General features: G+C 39.0%; 2 protein-coding genes across 3 annotated transcripts; both read left to right on the top strand.

Annotated features, from left to right (window-relative positions):
- The first annotated feature begins 501 nt into the window (after positions 1 to 501).
- Positions 502 to 4,118, top strand: dtwd2 (DTW motif tRNA-uridine aminocarboxypropyltransferase 2). The gene is made up of 6 exons (XM_085359996.1): positions 502 to 728; positions 959 to 1,049; positions 2,334 to 2,428; positions 2,511 to 2,709; positions 3,271 to 3,399; positions 3,831 to 4,118. Exons 1-6 carry the CDS (start codon positions 562 to 564, stop codon positions 4,008 to 4,010), a joined length of 861 nt encoding a protein of 286 aa, XP_085216122.1. The 5' UTR covers positions 502 to 561; the 3' UTR covers positions 4,011 to 4,118.
- A 1,523-nt stretch (positions 4,119 to 5,641) lies between these two features.
- LOC146629296 (cytotoxic granule associated RNA binding protein TIA1-like) lies at positions 5,642 to 17,137 on the top strand. Of its 2 annotated transcripts, none has more exons than XM_085358479.1 (12): positions 5,642 to 5,829; positions 7,602 to 7,698; positions 7,950 to 8,048; positions 10,356 to 10,410; positions 10,547 to 10,634; positions 11,152 to 11,227; positions 11,374 to 11,479; positions 12,631 to 12,729; positions 12,813 to 12,897; positions 13,017 to 13,158; positions 13,308 to 13,453; positions 15,100 to 17,137. In XM_085358479.1, exons 1-12 carry the CDS (start codon positions 5,804 to 5,806, stop codon positions 15,236 to 15,238), a joined length of 1,158 nt encoding a protein of 385 aa, XP_085214605.1. In that variant the 5' UTR covers positions 5,642 to 5,803; the 3' UTR covers positions 15,239 to 17,137. The 2 variants fall into 2 exon arrangements, with proteins under 2 accessions (XP_085214605.1, XP_085214604.1); XM_085358478.1 differs by having other exon boundaries at positions 13,305 to 13,453.
- Positions 17,138 to 17,421: the final 284 nt, after the last annotated feature.

The raw sequence follows: 17,421 nt of genomic DNA, 5'->3' as shown, positions 1-17,421 counted from the left end.
TATACGGGAAATCATCTGGGCTAATATCATATATACCTGTGATAATGGCTAATACTGGTTATTAATATCGATCTAGCTTTAGTCTTTTTACTGGTTAACCTTGCAGTAGCAACAAGTGAAGTCGCCCCATAGATCATTACTCTTACCTTACTAACGAGGTAAGCGTAGCCAGAAAAGGTGTCTGTTATGATTATTAAACAAGTTATTTTAGCCATCCAACTCTAAATGTATATAACATACTACGCGATAGACGCATACCAAAGGAGATGGGAGGAAAAGAAAAAGAAGAGAAACACTTTGTATAAACGAATTCAGCCTCGGACTCTCCTGTAATAAACATTTCCTACCACCAGCAGTTATGTGCATTGTGTACTCATCTCTTTTCATCCATTGTAGAGGCGAGGTATATACCCGAAATATAAAGCGTACGCACTGTGAACTCTACGAAACACTTTTAATTACGCCGCCGTGTGCCTTCTCTCTCTAGTCGGTCTACTTCTACACCAGAAGACGGCGCAGTGTTTGGGTACTCGCACAGGTTAGCTTGTTGCTAACTCCACAATGGACTGCGCTCCCAGTCTGTGTCCCGCCGTCACTCAAGAGATACAAAACGCCCCAGAAATGTGCGACGGCTCCTCGATGGAGGACGGGTTGGTTGACGCTTTTGGGGATCTGGCTGCCCTTCCGGTGGAGGCTGGCGAGAGAAGACCGACATGTTTCCGTTGCCGGTGAGTTGAATTAAAGAGCAGCTCATGCTAGTAGTTAGCCGAGTTGGTTGATCCAGGCGGCGTATGAATGTTCCCGTCTCCTCGCGTAGCTGGCATGCTTTAATGAGGGAACAGATCCGTGTCGTTACAGAAAAGCTCAAGACCAGCTGAAACACACACAGATGGGGGCTATAGGCTGGGAAGTAACTGGGAAAACACAGCCTCACGTCTTCAACTTTCCTCCCATGTAGTCGCCCTCAGAAGGTGTGTCTATGTCCTTTTCTTCCACCACAACCTCTGGAGGTCTCCACATGTCTGTACGTAGTGCAGCATCCTGCAGAGGTGAGTCAAAAGTCATGTTTTAAGACCCAGAGTCCTTGATCTGTTTAAATGTAGCGTTTGTGAAGCTTCAAAAATACATCTATGTCTTTCAAAAGCCTCCAAAAGTCACTGTTATTGTTTATAAAAATCTGTTAGATTAAACTTTATGTTGTGTGGTAGTGTTAGCTGTATTGTTGTATGCATGTATTGCACATTGATTTGAGCCTCTATGGGTTATTTTTTGCCTAGCAAGTTGATCTTGCATGAGTTTCACTTTGAGACCTGGCTGACAAAAATAGGATATAAGTAATAAACTATTATAAGATAAGATAACCTTTATTAGTCCTACGCGTGGGGAAATTTGTTTTGTTACAGCAGTGGACAGTGCAAAGTTACATAGAAAAATTAGAGAAAAAACACTGGAATAATATATCTATGAGATACAGTACACAATAGAGTAGAATAAAATAAATTAAAAATAAAATGCTATATACAATCGTATAAAATAGAATACAAATGCTATATACAATAATATATTATAGGACATGGGTTTAATTGAATCAGCAGAAAAGCTGATAAAGTAACAAAGAGAGAGGGAATTTTACACTAAGATGACTGTAACTGTTTAAGATTGATTTGGTTTAAAAATGCTGATGAATATTTAAGCAAAATAAACACCCAAAAGTATTAATTGTAGAGACAAACATTATGGACTATAATAATCTTACTATCAAAACAAACAGTGACATTAGTTGCACTTTGCACTAAAACGGAAAATTCCCAGTTAAGTTACCTCGCTAATCTAAAATCCTGCATGATGGTACAGATGTCCACTCTGCTGGAAAAACTGTTTCCTGTAAAATAAATAATAATAATAATAATGATGGCAAACATATACATTGATGCCTGTATCAGCTGATACAACCATAGCTTATTTTATTAATCAAACTATCTGAAAGAACAATTTCTACATCGCACCATTTCCACGCATGTTTTGCTGACTTATTTCCATTAAAGGCAAGTTTTGATATTGACCCATATCCAGAAAGATGCATACATGTACATCTGCACCAGACCAAGACTGATATTGTGTTGAGAGTTAGTGGATGAATAAGAAGAACATCAGTGTCTCATTTCTCAGTGTATCACCCTGACATCGCCATCGGGTGTGTTTGAATGCTTTGGAATCAGATTACTGTCTTGCTCCTGACAGTGGACTCTATAATGTGCGGCTTTCATGACAGTAATGAACACACATTTTATAAAAGGTTAACATGAGAGACTAAAGGTTTCGATCTCTTGCAGGAGAGCCGAGTACTCCGCACAGTTCCTCTACTTGCTGCTTGCTTGCCACAAGGAAAATGCAATGTCATAGTTGGAAGGAGATTTAATGAGGAAAAGTAAGTATGCGTTAATTGAGCGTAGTTAAATATGTGTTATATTTAAATTTTTATTTTCTGCCTTCATTTATTTTCTGTGCAGGCACCCGGAGCTGGCTGCGGTGTGCCGGGACAGCAGAACGCTGATTCTGTACCCAGGACCTAAATCGGAGAACCTTGAGGAGTTGGTGCAATACCAAGAAGTGGGCACTGCGAAATATAATGTCATCATCATAGACGGCACATGGAGCCAAGCCAAAAACATGTTCCTCAAAAACAGCCTTTTCCACCTGCCCAAGCAGGTGCGCATATTAAAGGACGTTGTAGAGAATATAAACTCTGTTCTCTCAGTTGCTAAGCCTTTTTTCTTTCTAGGGTCTTAAAGCCTGAATTGGGTGGAAAATTTGGATTTGTGTGTCCAACTGACACAGAACTATAACATGCAGGTGTGCACAAACATGATTAGTCAATACAACGCCACAAACACACAAATCAGTTGATCCAGGTAGAGTGAGGGAAAACGTAAACAAGTAAATGAAACACAGAAGTCCGAAAGGGGGGAAAAATGAGCTCATATATCTGATATCAGATAAATCTGTGTCATAAATTCTGTGTCAGTCCGCCTCTAAGTTGAATGTGTGTAATGTTGACAACCAACATTAGAAGATGTTCCAGCTCTGATCACGTGTTTATGGACAAACCATAACTTTGAAACTTCACACCTGTCAGAGATGAACGCTGAAAGCCCTAAATGAAAAACTGCCAGTGTGGTGCATTCCTTAAGAATTACAGCTTTCATAAAATTCATTGCTTTTCATACATCAACATTGTGATTACTGATCACTTCTGCTTTGGTTTACCAGGTGCAGCTCAATAGGACTTTATCAAGTCAATACGTGATCCGCACACAACCTTCCAACATCTGTCTGTCTACTCTGGAATGTGCCGCTGTCGCTCTGTCGATCCTGGAGCGGAATGATGAGATCCAAGAGGTAAAATACCAAAACGGTTATATAGTAGTATAATAAATATCTAAAATCTGTAGTATACAGAATCATAATTATTTTTACATCTAATATTTGCATTACTTTTAACTCTGTGTTTAGTCTCTACCAACTGCTGAGATAAATATCTAGATTTTAATGCTAAATGCTTGACTGTGTTCAGCAGATCATTGCTAAATGGACATTTCCGCTCTTTAGAATAAAATGAGTTTTTTGCTGCTGCCTTCTTAAAACAAGGGTGATGAGTGGGTAGGCTAAATGAAAAGGGTAAAAGGATGGTAAAATGAAGCTTGGAGATAAGAGTGCGTGAGAAGCTGGGCAGTAATTCTTTGTAGGTTCATTATCATGAATCATGTCAAAACACAGAGCATGGTGTTCTTTATCGCGTTCTCCTTCCATTCCCATCTGTGCGTGTGCAGGTTCTGCTCAAGCCCCTGAAAGCACTCTGCTCCTTCCAGCTTCAGCACGGCGCTCAGATCCATCATAGCAAGGAACATCTGCTGAAGAACGGCATGTACGACAAGCCCATGCCAAAGAACAAGCGCAAGATAAAGAGGATGGAGAAACTCCTCAGTGACCACAGCATCTGCCCCAGATGAGGGCATGTCAGAGCAGAGAGGACAGGCCCTGTCAGCTCTGCTTCTCCTGCTGTTTGCACTGTGTCGGACTGTGCGATCAGAGTACAAGGATGGAAACGATGAGACATAAGGGGACTTTTTTCCTTTTTGGTTTTTTGTAAAAACACTTGTATATGCTGATAAATATAATTTATGTATTTGTCATTAATTGTAAGTAAATTACTGACAAATAAATGTTGTACTTGAAGCATCAGAGTTAAGAATAAATTAGGTTTCTTACTTTGTTTACATCACAATAGCTTGAATTTTTTAGAAACGTGTGGTGGTTCTGTTGTGATTGGATTCACGTGGCTATACAGCAGGTCACATGTGGAAGGACTGATTCCACTGATATTTTTAATAAGCAAAATTTCAATTTCCACAAAAAATAATAAAATAAACAGAAAGCAACACAAAACCTACCAAAGACAAATAACACACTGGTAAGAAGAGTGACAACTGAAACTTGCACTATACTGTATAAATGTATAGCTTTATAAATGGTGTTTGGAGGCTTGCCAATAATGTTTGTTGGATGTTACAAAAAGCTGTTTAAGTATTGCAGTTTTTCAATGCCACAAACTATCAATAAAATGGAAAACAAATCTCATTTTAGGAATATGTGTAGAATTTTTCTTTTGTTTACACCAAATTCTGGTCCTACTATCTGAATGTCGCAGCAGATATCCCATGTGCTTCAGGGTTCAACATGTTGTGAATTCAGAGACGCTCTTCTGCATACCTTGCTTGTACTCTGGTTATTTGGTTTACTGCTATCCTCCAATCAGCTCAAAGCAGTCTGGCTGTTCTTCTCTTTATTCATTACTTTTCTCTCCAGGGCATACCTCCACCTCTCTAGGTTATCTTCCACATGCTCTCTACTCTCACTACAGTTCAGCGTCCTCTGCAAACATCATAGTCCATGCCAAGTCCTACCAAACCCCATCTGTGAACTTGTCCATCACCACTGCAAACAAGAGGGGAGTCGGAGGCGAGCCCTGATGTAACTCTTCCCTTCCCACCGGAAACCCATCTGTCATTCATACTGCACACCTCACCACTGTCTCATTGTCCTCGCATGTCCTGCACCACCCTCTGCCACCCTCTATACCCCACTGCTGCTCACTGATTGTCACCTCTTTTCTTAACCTAGCTTAAACAACTTCTTCCCATTTGTTTGTAGTATGGCTCATCAGCTTTATCCATCTGTGTATACATAATTTAAATTGTAATATATTGCATGTCCTAATATTTGCCTCTCAAATGTAGAAAAGAGGAGAAATCCAAAACTTAAATATACATTCTCAGATACACGTTTCCCAAAGTGTAGTTACTTTACACAAAAGAGAATATAAAAAACAGCGGGATTGAATGAAGTTATTAAAAGTCGCACAGGTTTTTACATATTTTATTGATTAGAGATCTACTTGTAATGCATATATTATAGAAGAAAAGAAACATTTACACGTGCTTTTACATGTTTTCGTGTAATAATTATGCGCGTTTTGTCATCTAATTTACACTTTATTATTTTATTTATTTTGTAACCTGTCTAGAAGTTGCCTTTGGACTGAACTACTGCGCATGCGGGACTCGCGTCGGCCTCCAGTTGCTCCGCCATCTTTGTCGGCTGCCCATTGTTCACTCTTGAGCTAACAACGGCGATAAACCAGTTCGCAATAAAATAACTTGACAGTGTCACCGGCAGCTGCCCGCGACAGTCGTGGATTTGCACTCGGGGTTGCGACTTGTTTTCGGCCAGCAACTGAAACAGAATGGACGATGACCAGCCCAAAACCCTGTAAGTGTATGCCTTTATCGTTAGCTAAACGCTTGTGTTCGTCACGTAATGCTCAGCGGCAGTTTCCAGGGCTGACTCCGGTCTCGAAGCGGTTGTTTCTTTAGGACAGGCACATTGGAGGCTCCCGTCTATATAATAACAGTTGAATGTCTTGTGTAAGCTTTTGTTAAACGTAGCATAACAACGCGTTTATAACATCTAAACACATGGTAACGGTCTTTCTCTGGTATAGTCGACACATTGGTTAATGCTAGCCTGCTAGCTAGTTCCAGAAAAATCTCAAATTAACGCGTCCGTTCACGTTTCTTGCTGAGAATAAGACGGCGTGAAAGTTGAATTGTTTCTAAAATAAATAACTGTTGGTATGCTTAGTGAACGACACTTTAAGTAGTAACTTGGGGAGACTCGCTAAATGTACCAGAGACTTCTCTATAGCGCTGTTAAGTGTTGCAATAAGCAGAAGGACATTAAACTAGCTGGCTTTTCAATGGAGTTCGACGTGCCATCACCCTGATAGAGTCACCATTGTATAGGCCAGGAAACTGTACATATATGTATATGCGTTTGATGCTTTAAGTGTTAACATGGTGTCAGCCAATGTTGATTTGATTATGAAAACGGGTTTTTATTACCTTGGGGAAGATTAATTCTATTTAAAACAGTTCTATTTAAAAGACATGGTTGATATTTCTTTATTTAAACCTCTCCCTACTCTTTGGCTGACATTTAAATGCTCTAATTACAGAATCATTAAGCATAAATAGCGTTCAAATTTGCATTTAATGGAGCCTTACAAGTGGACTAGTAGTGGTGTCTGGTGCTGATATTGTTTTGTTTATTTTTTTTATTGTTTTAATCTGTAAGTCGTCATCTTAAATTCAAACCCTTTTATCAGCTCAGTAAGTATGATATATTTTTAGAGATTAAACCATCTTCCAGTGTGTAAAAAGCTTTAAATTGATCCTTGTTGGGCTTCAGCGTTAATCCAAGATATCATACCAAAAAAAACACCAGTATTTTGAAGTGTATTTGATATGGAATGCTTTCATAGTAGAGAAATTTAATTTCATAACAATTACTTGTCATTTTAGCTTGTGGCAATATTTTAACTGAATATTTATCCCAACACAGAATGTAATCAGTGATTGTATTTTATCGAAACATGATCATGTCAGCTGCTTTGCCATCTTATGGAAACATGTACCGCCTTGTTATTTTTATCTTTTCCAAGAAATTACAAGAAAGCAATCACCTCCACCTGTCTGAAATTTTCTAGACCGTACCCAAAGGAGGGGTATACGATAATGCATATGTCCTATACAGTTGGATTGGATGAATGCGTGGTATGTGGTTGTGATTTGCTGAGTTGTTCTGGTCTAGGAATTACACATGTAATGGTCCAGCGAATTCACATCTATCAAGTTGTTATGATGCGTCTGGCCTCCTGCACAGTCTACCCAGAAACCTCCCTTATTTAAAACGAAACAAAGTATTTCCAGTAATGAGGGTGAGGCTGATATGAATGTGCTAAAAATGGGAAACAACAACTTCTTACAGTGTCCTGACGTGATGCTTCAAACATTTTCTGGAGTTAGGTTAAAAATGGATTAGGAAAGATGTTTCCCTGGGCTAATTTTTTAACAATGGTAAACTTTTAGAGAAGGGAAACCCTGTTGCCCTGTTAGAGCATCTGCACCAGCCATCGATGGCTACTTTGAAAAACTAGCCAGCACTGACTGTCTCCCGTCTGTTGTTTGTTTTTGTGCATCTAGGTATGTGGGAAATCTGTCCCGGGATGTGACCGAGGCACTCATCTTGGAGTTGTTTGGCCAAATCGGACCCTGCAAAAGCTGCAAAATGATAGTAGATGTGAGTTTTTATTTTATTTTATTTATTTATTTATTTTTCCGTAACTCTTTTTCTTCTCATTTTCTTTTCAGCCCTTGCAATCTGGTTTAGCTACTTGCTTGACTCTTGTAATGTTCATCCTTTTTTTTTTCTCCATTTTGCATTGGTGTTGCATCCTCCCAATTTAATGCTTAACAATGACGTCACCATAATTATTCAAGCTTTCATATTGCTCACAGTAACATAACTTATGTGTTTCCTCTCCAACCCAGACAGCAGGTCACGATCCGTACTGCTTTGTGGAGTTTTATGAGCATAGACATGCCACTGCCACAATCGCAGCCATGAATGGTCGGAAAATTCTGGGTAAGGTAAGCTATCGTATCTCCTGGGTGAGTCAACTAGGTCAAGGCTGGGTGGGCACAATTTGAAATGAAGCGTGTGGAGAAACTTGTATCTTGTTAAACCTTATCACACTGCCCTGTTCCTGCTCCACTTCACTTAATTTGTTTAATTCCCCTGTGCAAACCATTCTTCTGTGCACAGTCTGAAATGACCAGGGTGAGAACACTAAGCACTGATCTGTGTAATCTTACTGTTGTGAACTTTATGAATCCTAAAAATATGTAGTCTTGGTTCTCAACAGTGTGAGCTTTTGGTTTTGTGTGTTTGCTGCTCTGTTGGTTGTGTGGAATTAACTCAAATCAGTAGCTGCACATCAAGAAGTGACTGCAAATCATGCAAACCAAAGAAATTAGATGCAAAAATGACTTAATGGCATATTCTTTTCACTGTGGTAGATTAACAGCGGTAGAGTATTTTGAGATTCTCAGAAAGTTAAATAATATTTAATTCGATATTTTGTTGATACAGACATCAAAGATATGACCTTTTTGTTAATTTGTTTTTAGTAATTTTACCAGTTGGGTTATTAATTTGTTTAAATAAATAATTTATTTTTTATTTCAATTATTTTTTACAGATGAAATGAAAATGAATGAAAAATGAGAAAATCTATCAATCAAATTTTAGTGGGACAACAGTTGATGTGTCAATTATGTTCTAGAGCTGCCACCTATTGTTTGTTCAGACCAAACAGATGTTTTCCTGACTTTACTCACACGAATAAAGTGTCCAACTTTTCACTGTCAGCTAGATGCAGTTGACAGAAACATATTTCAGACCTCACCAGGAAGTAGAGTCACTTCTCTTACTTTACTTCAAGTCCTGTTCTCTCTCTCTCTCTCTCTCTCTCTCTCTCTCGCTCTCTCTCTCGCTCTCTCTCTCTCTCACTCTGACTCAAATTGTGTTGTGACTTTAAGCTTATCCCCCATTTCTGCTAATTAGTGTAATCAGGAGAAACAACAGCTGATACTTTGGTGATGGAGCATAAAGCAAAGTTGGTGCCAGAGTTTATAAATTTTGTAACTAATGTCTTTGCCTTTGTTTGACACAAATATGTAGCTTCCACAATGTTTATATTTATCTTTACTTCACATTTGGTCTGAACACACTGTTGGGTGAAGTTTTCATTCTAGTTCAAGGCCAGTAACAATTTAATTGAACGCCATAGTTACGGCTCATGTATAGAATGGAAGCGCTAGAATTTTAACCTTAGACTAGAAAATCACAAAAAGGAAGAAAGTGCATAAATGTGGTCACTGAAGCTTTAAATACAGTGTTTTATTTATTTATTTATTTTTCAGCTGTTTTGAATTATTACAGAACTCCTGAAGTCCCATAACATTAAGTGTGTCTCGTATATACAAGGTACAGAAATTCCTGGCTAATAAATACATTTATTTATGTATTTATTTTATTTTAACGAAAACTTTTTTTAAAATTTTATATTATTTTTCGTAAACGTCACCATATGGTATTTCAGGGGCTCTGTAGGTTACAGTACAGTGTCTGACATAGAAAGTGAAATCCAGTATGTGAGTGGGTATAAACACAGTGCTGCCTTTTACTGTCATTTCATGCTCCATGCTGTGCCTGTTTTTAAATGCCGATGTTCCTTAAGTGAGTTTCCATCTGTGTATGAATTAATTTACCGTGGCCCTGCTGTGTAATCATGTAACATTCTCTGATCTCATTTGATTGATGCTCTTCTGTCCCCCTACATCTTTACTGCTGTGTGTTCTTTTGCAAACTTATTTCCACATAGAATCCACATAAGAGCTACTTCCAAGAAAAATACATTCAGTTGAAAATATTTTATCCTCAACAGGTATTGAAGGACCATTTGAGGAGTATAACAAGTTCGTAAAAATCACTTGTTTGTAAGTCCCTTGTTATTTGGACCTTACTTCCTACAGTTTTGCTCCAAATTTTTACTAGACTGAGAGTGAAATGTTCCTGATTATGAAGGTGAAATCTTGATATCCCTCTGTGTACGCCACTGTATTTTTACTGTGTATTAATTACTGCAAAGGTGTATAAAATTAAATGGCAATGGATAAATCAGTTTGTGTTGGTGCTTTAAGAACCCAAATGTGACATACAGAGATCATCTTATTTATATAAAAAAAGTTCTCAATCACAAAATGTGGCCTAAGTAAAAGTGGTGTGTGAAAAAGCCTCTAATCACAGAAAAACAACCTTCCTTCCTTCCACAAGCGCGCTACATGTCTCACCTTTGTCCTCTTCCTCGCTTTCTGCATCTTTCTCTCTTGCAGGAAGTCAAGGTCAACTGGGCTACTACACCAACCAGTCAAAAGAAAGACACAAGCAGTGAGTAAAACTGGTGATGTGGTTGCACAGTATTCTCTGGGGTCGTCTTAGCTTTTTAAACAGGGAACATTGGTCAATAAATAAATGAATTTTGTGTTTTACTGTGTTATGTTTATTTTTCTTTGTTTTTTTTAAGGTCACTTCCATGTCTTTGTTGGAGATCTAAGTCCTGAAATCACCACAGATGACATAAAAGCAGCTTTTGCTCCATTTGGAAAAATATCGTAAGTGTGTTCTTGTGATATTTAGTTTCTGGAAATTTGTGAGCTGAAAACAGCACAATCGAGAATGTGCTAGTAACCAGTGCTTCTGTGTCACCCAGTCTGACTTCCACTGGTTTGTGAAATGAATTAATAGATATGGTGTAAAGGCCATTGTAGGTATTAGCAAACACTACCTTAATAGTTGGTAAACTCGCACTAATCTAACCAGATCTGCTGGTGCTTTCATAAGGAGGAAAGCATCATGGAAATATGCTGGAATTTATTGCTGAAAATGTGAGGCCCATTCCTCAGTAGTTCTAGTGCTGGACCATCACTTGATACATTTTTATTTTTGGAAACCATATGAATCAGGGAAGGTGAACACTGGTTGGCTCTGACTCTTGTAGGAAAATGATTTAATGTGCTGCAAATGCTAGCTTTACATGGTCAATATTTGGTAATATTCGGTTAAAATATATTCTTTATAGGTCTCAGTCTTTCAAGCTGCTTGTTTTGACCGAGTTTCATTTGTTTGCAGGGACTGTCGGGTGGTGAAAGACATGGCCACAGGTAAATCTAAAGGCTATGGCTTTGTCTCCTTCTTCAACAAGTGGGTAAGTGTGTAAATTATGACCGTGTTAGAGGAGTCAGAAACAGGTTCTGATTTTTCACTTAAGTCAGAGACAGGATTTCCATATTGTATTTGATAATGTTTACAAATGTCTTGTTTTTTTCTTCTGTGCTTGCTTTGTGTAATCAGGATGCAGAGAACGCCATTCAGCAGATGGGAGGACAGTGGTTGGGAGGGAGGCAGATCAGGACTAACTGGGCTACAAGGAAGCCTGCTCCAAAAACTACAAGTGAAAGTGAGTGAGAATGAAGATTTGGGAGATTTTCTTTTCTCTTTCCCTTCTTTTTTCTCTTGAAGTAAATCCTCTTGTGCATCTCTGGACTGCTTTTCAATATAGCTGCTATTTTTATATCGCTCCCTAAAGCCCCTTTCTCACTGCTTGCACTTACCTGTGTCACCACCTCAGACATCAGTTTCTATTCTAACCAGAAACATGTTTCTTATGGAGAAACACTAGTCTCCAGCTCCAAACCAGCAGTTTTCAGCTGAAGAGTTCAGTTGTGCGTGCGTGTGTCAGACCAAACAGACCATGTGTGTGGTTTTGTATGATATTGTGTCGTGTCCCCGCACTACATACGTCCGCTGTGCTTCTGTTTTTGTTTTTTAATGGTTGGTAAAAGCTTGTACTTTTATTACCACCACCTACTTCTGGTTGTAGCTCATTACATAATAATAGGCAGTGTGTAAATATAGTTTGATAACTTCTTGAATGCATGATCGTCCCTTAGTTCCTGCTTGCAGATGCAACCTGAAAATAGGAGTCAGGGAAGCCGTGCGGACATGCACAAGAAGGTAATAAGAAGAGCACTCATAGTGGGTGTGCCAGTGCCAGTGAGAGGCATTCCGCAAATAGAAGTGCTCTTGTAAAACTGCCCATAGCTTATTGATAAAGCAACACTTGACTTGTCTAAATATGGGAAACAATAAATATTTGCATGATATTGAAACGGCATCTGTATTTTTTTTATTTTATTTACTACTACTATTTTTTAACAAGGGTTGGGGGAGGGGTATTCTGGTGCGAACAGTGCAAAGATACTCCAGGTCTTATTTACTGCTCAATAGGAATCATGTCTGTTTTTGGTTCTTTGGTTTGTTTGTTTTTTAATTAAAGTTGCTGCTAAGCATATTTTTCAACAGTCCCTTAAAAAAAAAAAAAAAAAAAAAAAGGTAAAACCCGAGAATATAAAAGTTCTAAATGTTCAGATTTGTTTCTTCTGTGTTTGGCTAATAAAAAAAAGTTGGAGCAGGTTTGTGTTCTGTTTCAAAATGAATATAAATGCACTAGCACTATAAACTAGCCCAAAGCAAATATGCTGCAAGAAAACATTTTGATAACGAAGCTAATTAAAAAAGAAACCTTGTCTTTCTCTTTTCTCATTTTAGCAACCAATACCAAGCAGCTATCTTTTGATGAGGTGGTGAACCAGTCAAGCCCCAGCAACTGCACAGTCTACTGCGGAGGAGTGACAACAGGACTCACAGGTGAGTCACAGTTTACCTCTGTGCTGCAGGGCTGCAAGCACTGCCTACACATTCAACATTAAAACTGTTTTTCCTGTTCATAGAACAAATTATGAGACAGACCTTCTCACCTTTTGGGCAAATAATGGAAATCAGAGTTTTCCCGGAGAAAGGCTATTCATTTGTGAGGCAAGTTGTCTTGTTGTTATGCTTTCTAAGTCTAAATTGTCAAACACACCTAGGTTTAGGGTGTCTTAATATTATCCAATCTAATGCCTGCGCTTTTTCCTATTTCTTTTTTTGTGCAGGTTCAACTCCCATGAGGCCGCAGCTCATGCTATTGTCTCTGTCAATGGCACTTCCATAGAGGGCTATGTTGTTAAGTGTTACTGGGGTAAAGAAACTACAGACATGGTCCAGGGTCCCATACAGCAGGTACAGATGGCACAGGTATGAACCTTTAAGATTTTATTCTGAACGTATTACAGATCGACTACAATGACACCCACTCATTCAAATGAGAGACTGACTGTACTTGTGAGTGATTTTGATGCAATGTGATAGTCTGCCTCCTAAAATATAACTCTGCATGTCAGCAGAACACAGTGAGCTTCGCAGCGCAGCCCTACAGTCAGTGGGGCCAGTGGTACAGTAACACACAGCAGATTGGCCAGTATGTGCCCAATGGGTGGCAGGTGCCGAGCTACAGCGTCTATGGACAGACCTGGGATCAGCAGGGCTACAAGTAAGTACCAAAGATGATTACAGTCAAAAGAAGTGAGCAGTTTGTTCACCTCAGCTTTGTTTCTTTTCTGTGTCAGGGGCTGTTATTTACATTACAGTGAATTAAACATTTTTCATGTTGTCTTGATACTTTAGAATTTCTACCAGCCTTTACAATGCACAGTGCACGTTGAAGCCTAGGTAACAGTAGGCTGCTTAAGACAGAAGTAAAGTTAAAGACAGTGAGAAATATGGATGTTGTCACCCACTGGTTTGTGACGTCCTGTTATGAAGCCTCAGGCTCCAGCTGCTGAGCAGTTCTGTCGTTGCCATCTTGGTATTTTAAATCAAAAATGACAAACAAGGGACGGATTAGACATTGCTACACAATGCGAGTGTAGTTTCACAAGTTGTTAGCTAGTTAACATGCATGCTGGGTAATTGTCCTTTCTGAAACTTGGAATTACCAAAATCGACTTAGGGTTTTATTCTGCATGAGCAGAAATAAGTGACTGAATCCACAAACCCATCAGGAAAGTACTTACAGAGGTCTGGACAGAGGTCTGGACAGGGGCTGTTTTCCCCTTTTAGGCTTTTATACGACCACAAGTGTTTTTGCTGCAGCAGCATCTCCTGCTAAAAATAATGCAACTTTAAGGCTCATTCACTCTTCTGACCTGGAAGCTACATCCATATTTTATACTGTGTATTAGTGTAGTCCCTCACTCATAAAAGGCTGATGGAGTATTGTCGTCTGACTTTAGTCTGTCTTTGTTTTTCTTGGCTACATGCAGAGCAGTGCAAGTCCACATTTAATTCAATTCAGATACTGTTAAAGTATTGAAAAATGCTGGCATAAGAATAACTTGTATTCCTTTTAATAACCCATGTTGGAATTCATACATTGAAATCCCTGCATCTGATGGAATCTGAACAGCTCAAATTATGTGCAAAGGAAGTTCTAATTGAAACTAGAAATGAGTAAAGCTTTAAAGCTGTTTTCTGCTGATATGGAGCACCAGTCTGATACCAGCAGCTAGTAAATGCATCAAAAATAAGCTGTAGTCTGTGCTTTAACCCTCAGATTTATGCTATAGTTGCATTTACTAGGCTTAGTGGTAGCAGTGACAGCTGTCAGTATTAATTAATTAATTAATTAATTTTAAATGTGTAAGACAGCAGCAGGATCAACATATAATTTGCTACCTTATTTCCTGCTTGGAACTAGTGGTCTACTATTAGAATAATAACCAATACCCAAACTAGTGATATGAGGATTGGGCTGATATCTGATCAGTGCATCTTTACTCTGGTTCATGTCTTACTTGGCTGCATTTGTTTTTACCCCTTAGCCATAAAAGGTTGATTTGCTATTGTCGTCACCCCGCTGGCTGGGTGGGTGGGCGGGCGACTTGGACACCTAAGTTTGTGAATGCGATAACTCAAGAAGGCAGTCACCTAAGCTTTTGGAATTGATACCATAGATGCATCTACTAAAAATCTTTGATGAGTTAGAACCTCAGTGACCTTGACCTCAAGGTCAAAATTTTGAATTTGATTTTGAAGTTGATATCATAGGTGTTTCTGCTAGGAGGCTGAGGGGTAGCATAAGCAGTTGTCAGTATTTTGCATTTTTTCTAATTGTTCTGTTTTTGTGTGCTGTTGCAGTCATTTACATGCTGGTGCTGGATGGACAGGTGTGGGTGCCATGAGCAATGGAGGCATGGTGGAGGCTGGGCAAGGAGTCAACGGGACTGTGCTAACCAACCAGGCTGGCATGGGTACTGCTGGCTATCACACTCACTGATCACAGCGTCCGTCTCCCTCTAAGCCTCTGAGGCCACAAGGATGATACTCTGCTGGGGAAGGAGTGCAGTAGAAGTGCTCTGTCTGTCACCTCACCAAATTACTTTGTTAGTGAAGCTGGTACGCCATTTTATCAACCATACAAGCCCCAAACTTCACTCACCGCCCAAATGTGCAAGTGTAAAGATAATTAGTCACACTTTAACACAGTTAAAGCTATCGCTAATGCACCTTGCATGCCTGGGCCCATTTTATTGTTTGGTGTACTACTGGCCAAATGTAAATTCTCCTACGATATTTTGAGCTCAGCCACAGTTTAGTTTAAAAGGAACCTTTTTCTTGAATTAGATTTCTATTCAAACAGCTGCTTTAATGTTTGTTTTCAGCCCCCAAGAGCCAAAGAGCAAGGGCAGGATTTTATACCAATATTCAACGATCGTCCAGGGCGAAAGAGGTGACGAACTCAATAGTTGGCACAATTGCTACAAGCTACAAGATGTGTCTTGAATAAGGGTATGGGGTTTTGTTTTGTGGTTTTTTTTTAGTTTTCTTTCAGTTGGAGAATCAATGTCACTGTCCGTCTGTCCAGTTGCTAAAGTAAAACACAAGTCCGAGCGAGTTCTCAGGGTGTTGTCAAGTCATTCTGTGAAATGTAGGATATCACTGAGTAGAAGGAGCCAGCAGGTTGAGGGAAGGATGCGGATGCAAACAAAAAAAAGAACAACAACAAAAAAATCAAAGTAAATTTGAGCGCTACTTCACTTGTTATCCCGGACAGGACTGGGCAGAGAATCCCATCTGCGGATTAAGAAATGTGTGTGTGTGCTTACGTGTGTGCATGAACTGATGCTTTTACACACAAGACAATACCCTGGTCATCTTCCCCTGAAACTGAAAGGACTATGCCATCTTTTCTTTTTTCCCCTTTTTTGCTACAAATCTAATAGATGAACTGCCATTTCTTTTTTCTTTTTTTTCTTTTTCTTTTTGTTGAGCAAATTTAAAATGCTGTTATTGTAAAAAGAGCTTTTGCCTTTTTGTGTTTCATTTCGGGACTCTTGTCTTATAAAGAAATGTTGAAGTGACACCATTTAATCATGTGAATCGCAAAATCTTCTGTTTTCTTTCTAAAACATGAAGTGGCTGTCAACTGTCAACTTTTATTTTTTAAATTAGATGATCTCCAATAAAATGCAGGGATTACTGCCACTTCTATCTTACTTATAGGCAGACAAATATTGCACAAATACTTAAGTTGTCACAAAATTTGAAACATTAGAGGGTTTTTTTGTTTGTTTTGTTTTGCATTCCAGTTTATTTGTGATTTCATTTGGAAGTCTGTTTTATGTAAATAACAAAACAGTCTGTTCAACTGTACTGAATCTGTATAAAGACAACATGATGATTAAGGAAGTGTGCTTGCTCTCCTGGTTGGGGAAGTGGATTCCATAAATGAGTAGCAACAATGACTAGGACGTGTTGGGAGGCGGTGCAGCATTTCAATCTTTCACGTGCTTGGTGGACACGCTGGAAAAGCCTTTAACCTTATAGTTCTTAACTTATTTTGTTTTCCCCCCACCTGACAGTTTGTTTTTGGGTACAGAAGCAACTTCTTAAGGATTAGATTTTGTTTACTGTGACCCCAGTCATTTAAACACAATCGGAAAAAAAAACCTTGCTGTGCTGCCTTATCAGTGACCTACCTTTCATTAAACCGAAAATCATCACAGTAGGCAGTGCCTAAGAATGATTCCAACCCAAAGCAAGTTCTGTTAAAGCTCCAGTAACATGCTTTGTGATTTTAATTAAATTTTTTTGGTCTGTTGTCCCATTAAAGTGCTGATACTTAAAACAGATCACATTTATGCTGTTGGCGTCTATGCTATACAGCAGGTGGAGCCTGAGATGGAGAACATTATTTGTAGTCTTGTTACAACTTGCTGCCGGAGAGGCAACGCAGTGCATGCAGATGTGGTCAGGACAACCAAGTTCAAGATCAAAATAAGCCTCAGAATGAAGGGAAAATGGTGATTTTAAGTGATTTTGAACATGCCCTCATTGTGGGAGATGAGTGGATCTGAGAATATCAGAAACTGCTGAACTACTGGGGATTTTCTCACACAACCACTGCTAGTGTTTACAGAGAAGGGTCTGAGAAGGAATCTGGTACTCAGGGAGTGGCAG

This window comes from Diplotaxodon limnothrissa, linkage group LG7 (genome assembly GCF_057381915.1).
Source record: "Diplotaxodon limnothrissa isolate DT_005_m linkage group LG7, D_limnothrissa_male_GT1.1, whole genome shotgun sequence".
NCBI lineage: Eukaryota > Metazoa > Chordata > Actinopteri > Cichliformes > Cichlidae > Diplotaxodon > Diplotaxodon limnothrissa.
This window is presented reverse-complemented; position numbering and strand designations above follow the sequence as displayed.

Excerpts from the sequence above, each read along its gene's own strand:
- dtwd2 (XM_085359996.1), top strand. The coding sequence starts at position 562 with ATGGACTGCGCTCCCAGTCTGTGTCCCGCCGTCACTCAAGAGATACAA. Across the intron at positions 2,710-3,270 it reads TTTTCCACCTGCCCAAGCAG|GTGCAGCTCAATAGGACTTT; the intron begins GTGCGCATATTA and ends TTGGTTTACCAG. Across the intron at positions 3,400-3,830 it reads GGAATGATGAGATCCAAGAG|GTTCTGCTCAAGCCCCTGAA; the intron begins GTAAAATACCAA and ends GTGCGTGTGCAG.
- LOC146629296 (XM_085358478.1), top strand. The coding sequence starts at position 5,804 with ATGGACGATGACCAGCCCAAAACCCT. Across the intron at positions 10,411-10,546 it reads TCAAAAGAAAGACACAAGCA|GTCACTTCCATGTCTTTGTT; the intron begins GTGAGTAAAACT and ends GTTTTTTTTAAG. Across the intron at positions 12,898-13,016 it reads AAAGGCTATTCATTTGTGAG|GTTCAACTCCCATGAGGCCG; the intron begins GCAAGTTGTCTT and ends TTTTTTGTGCAG.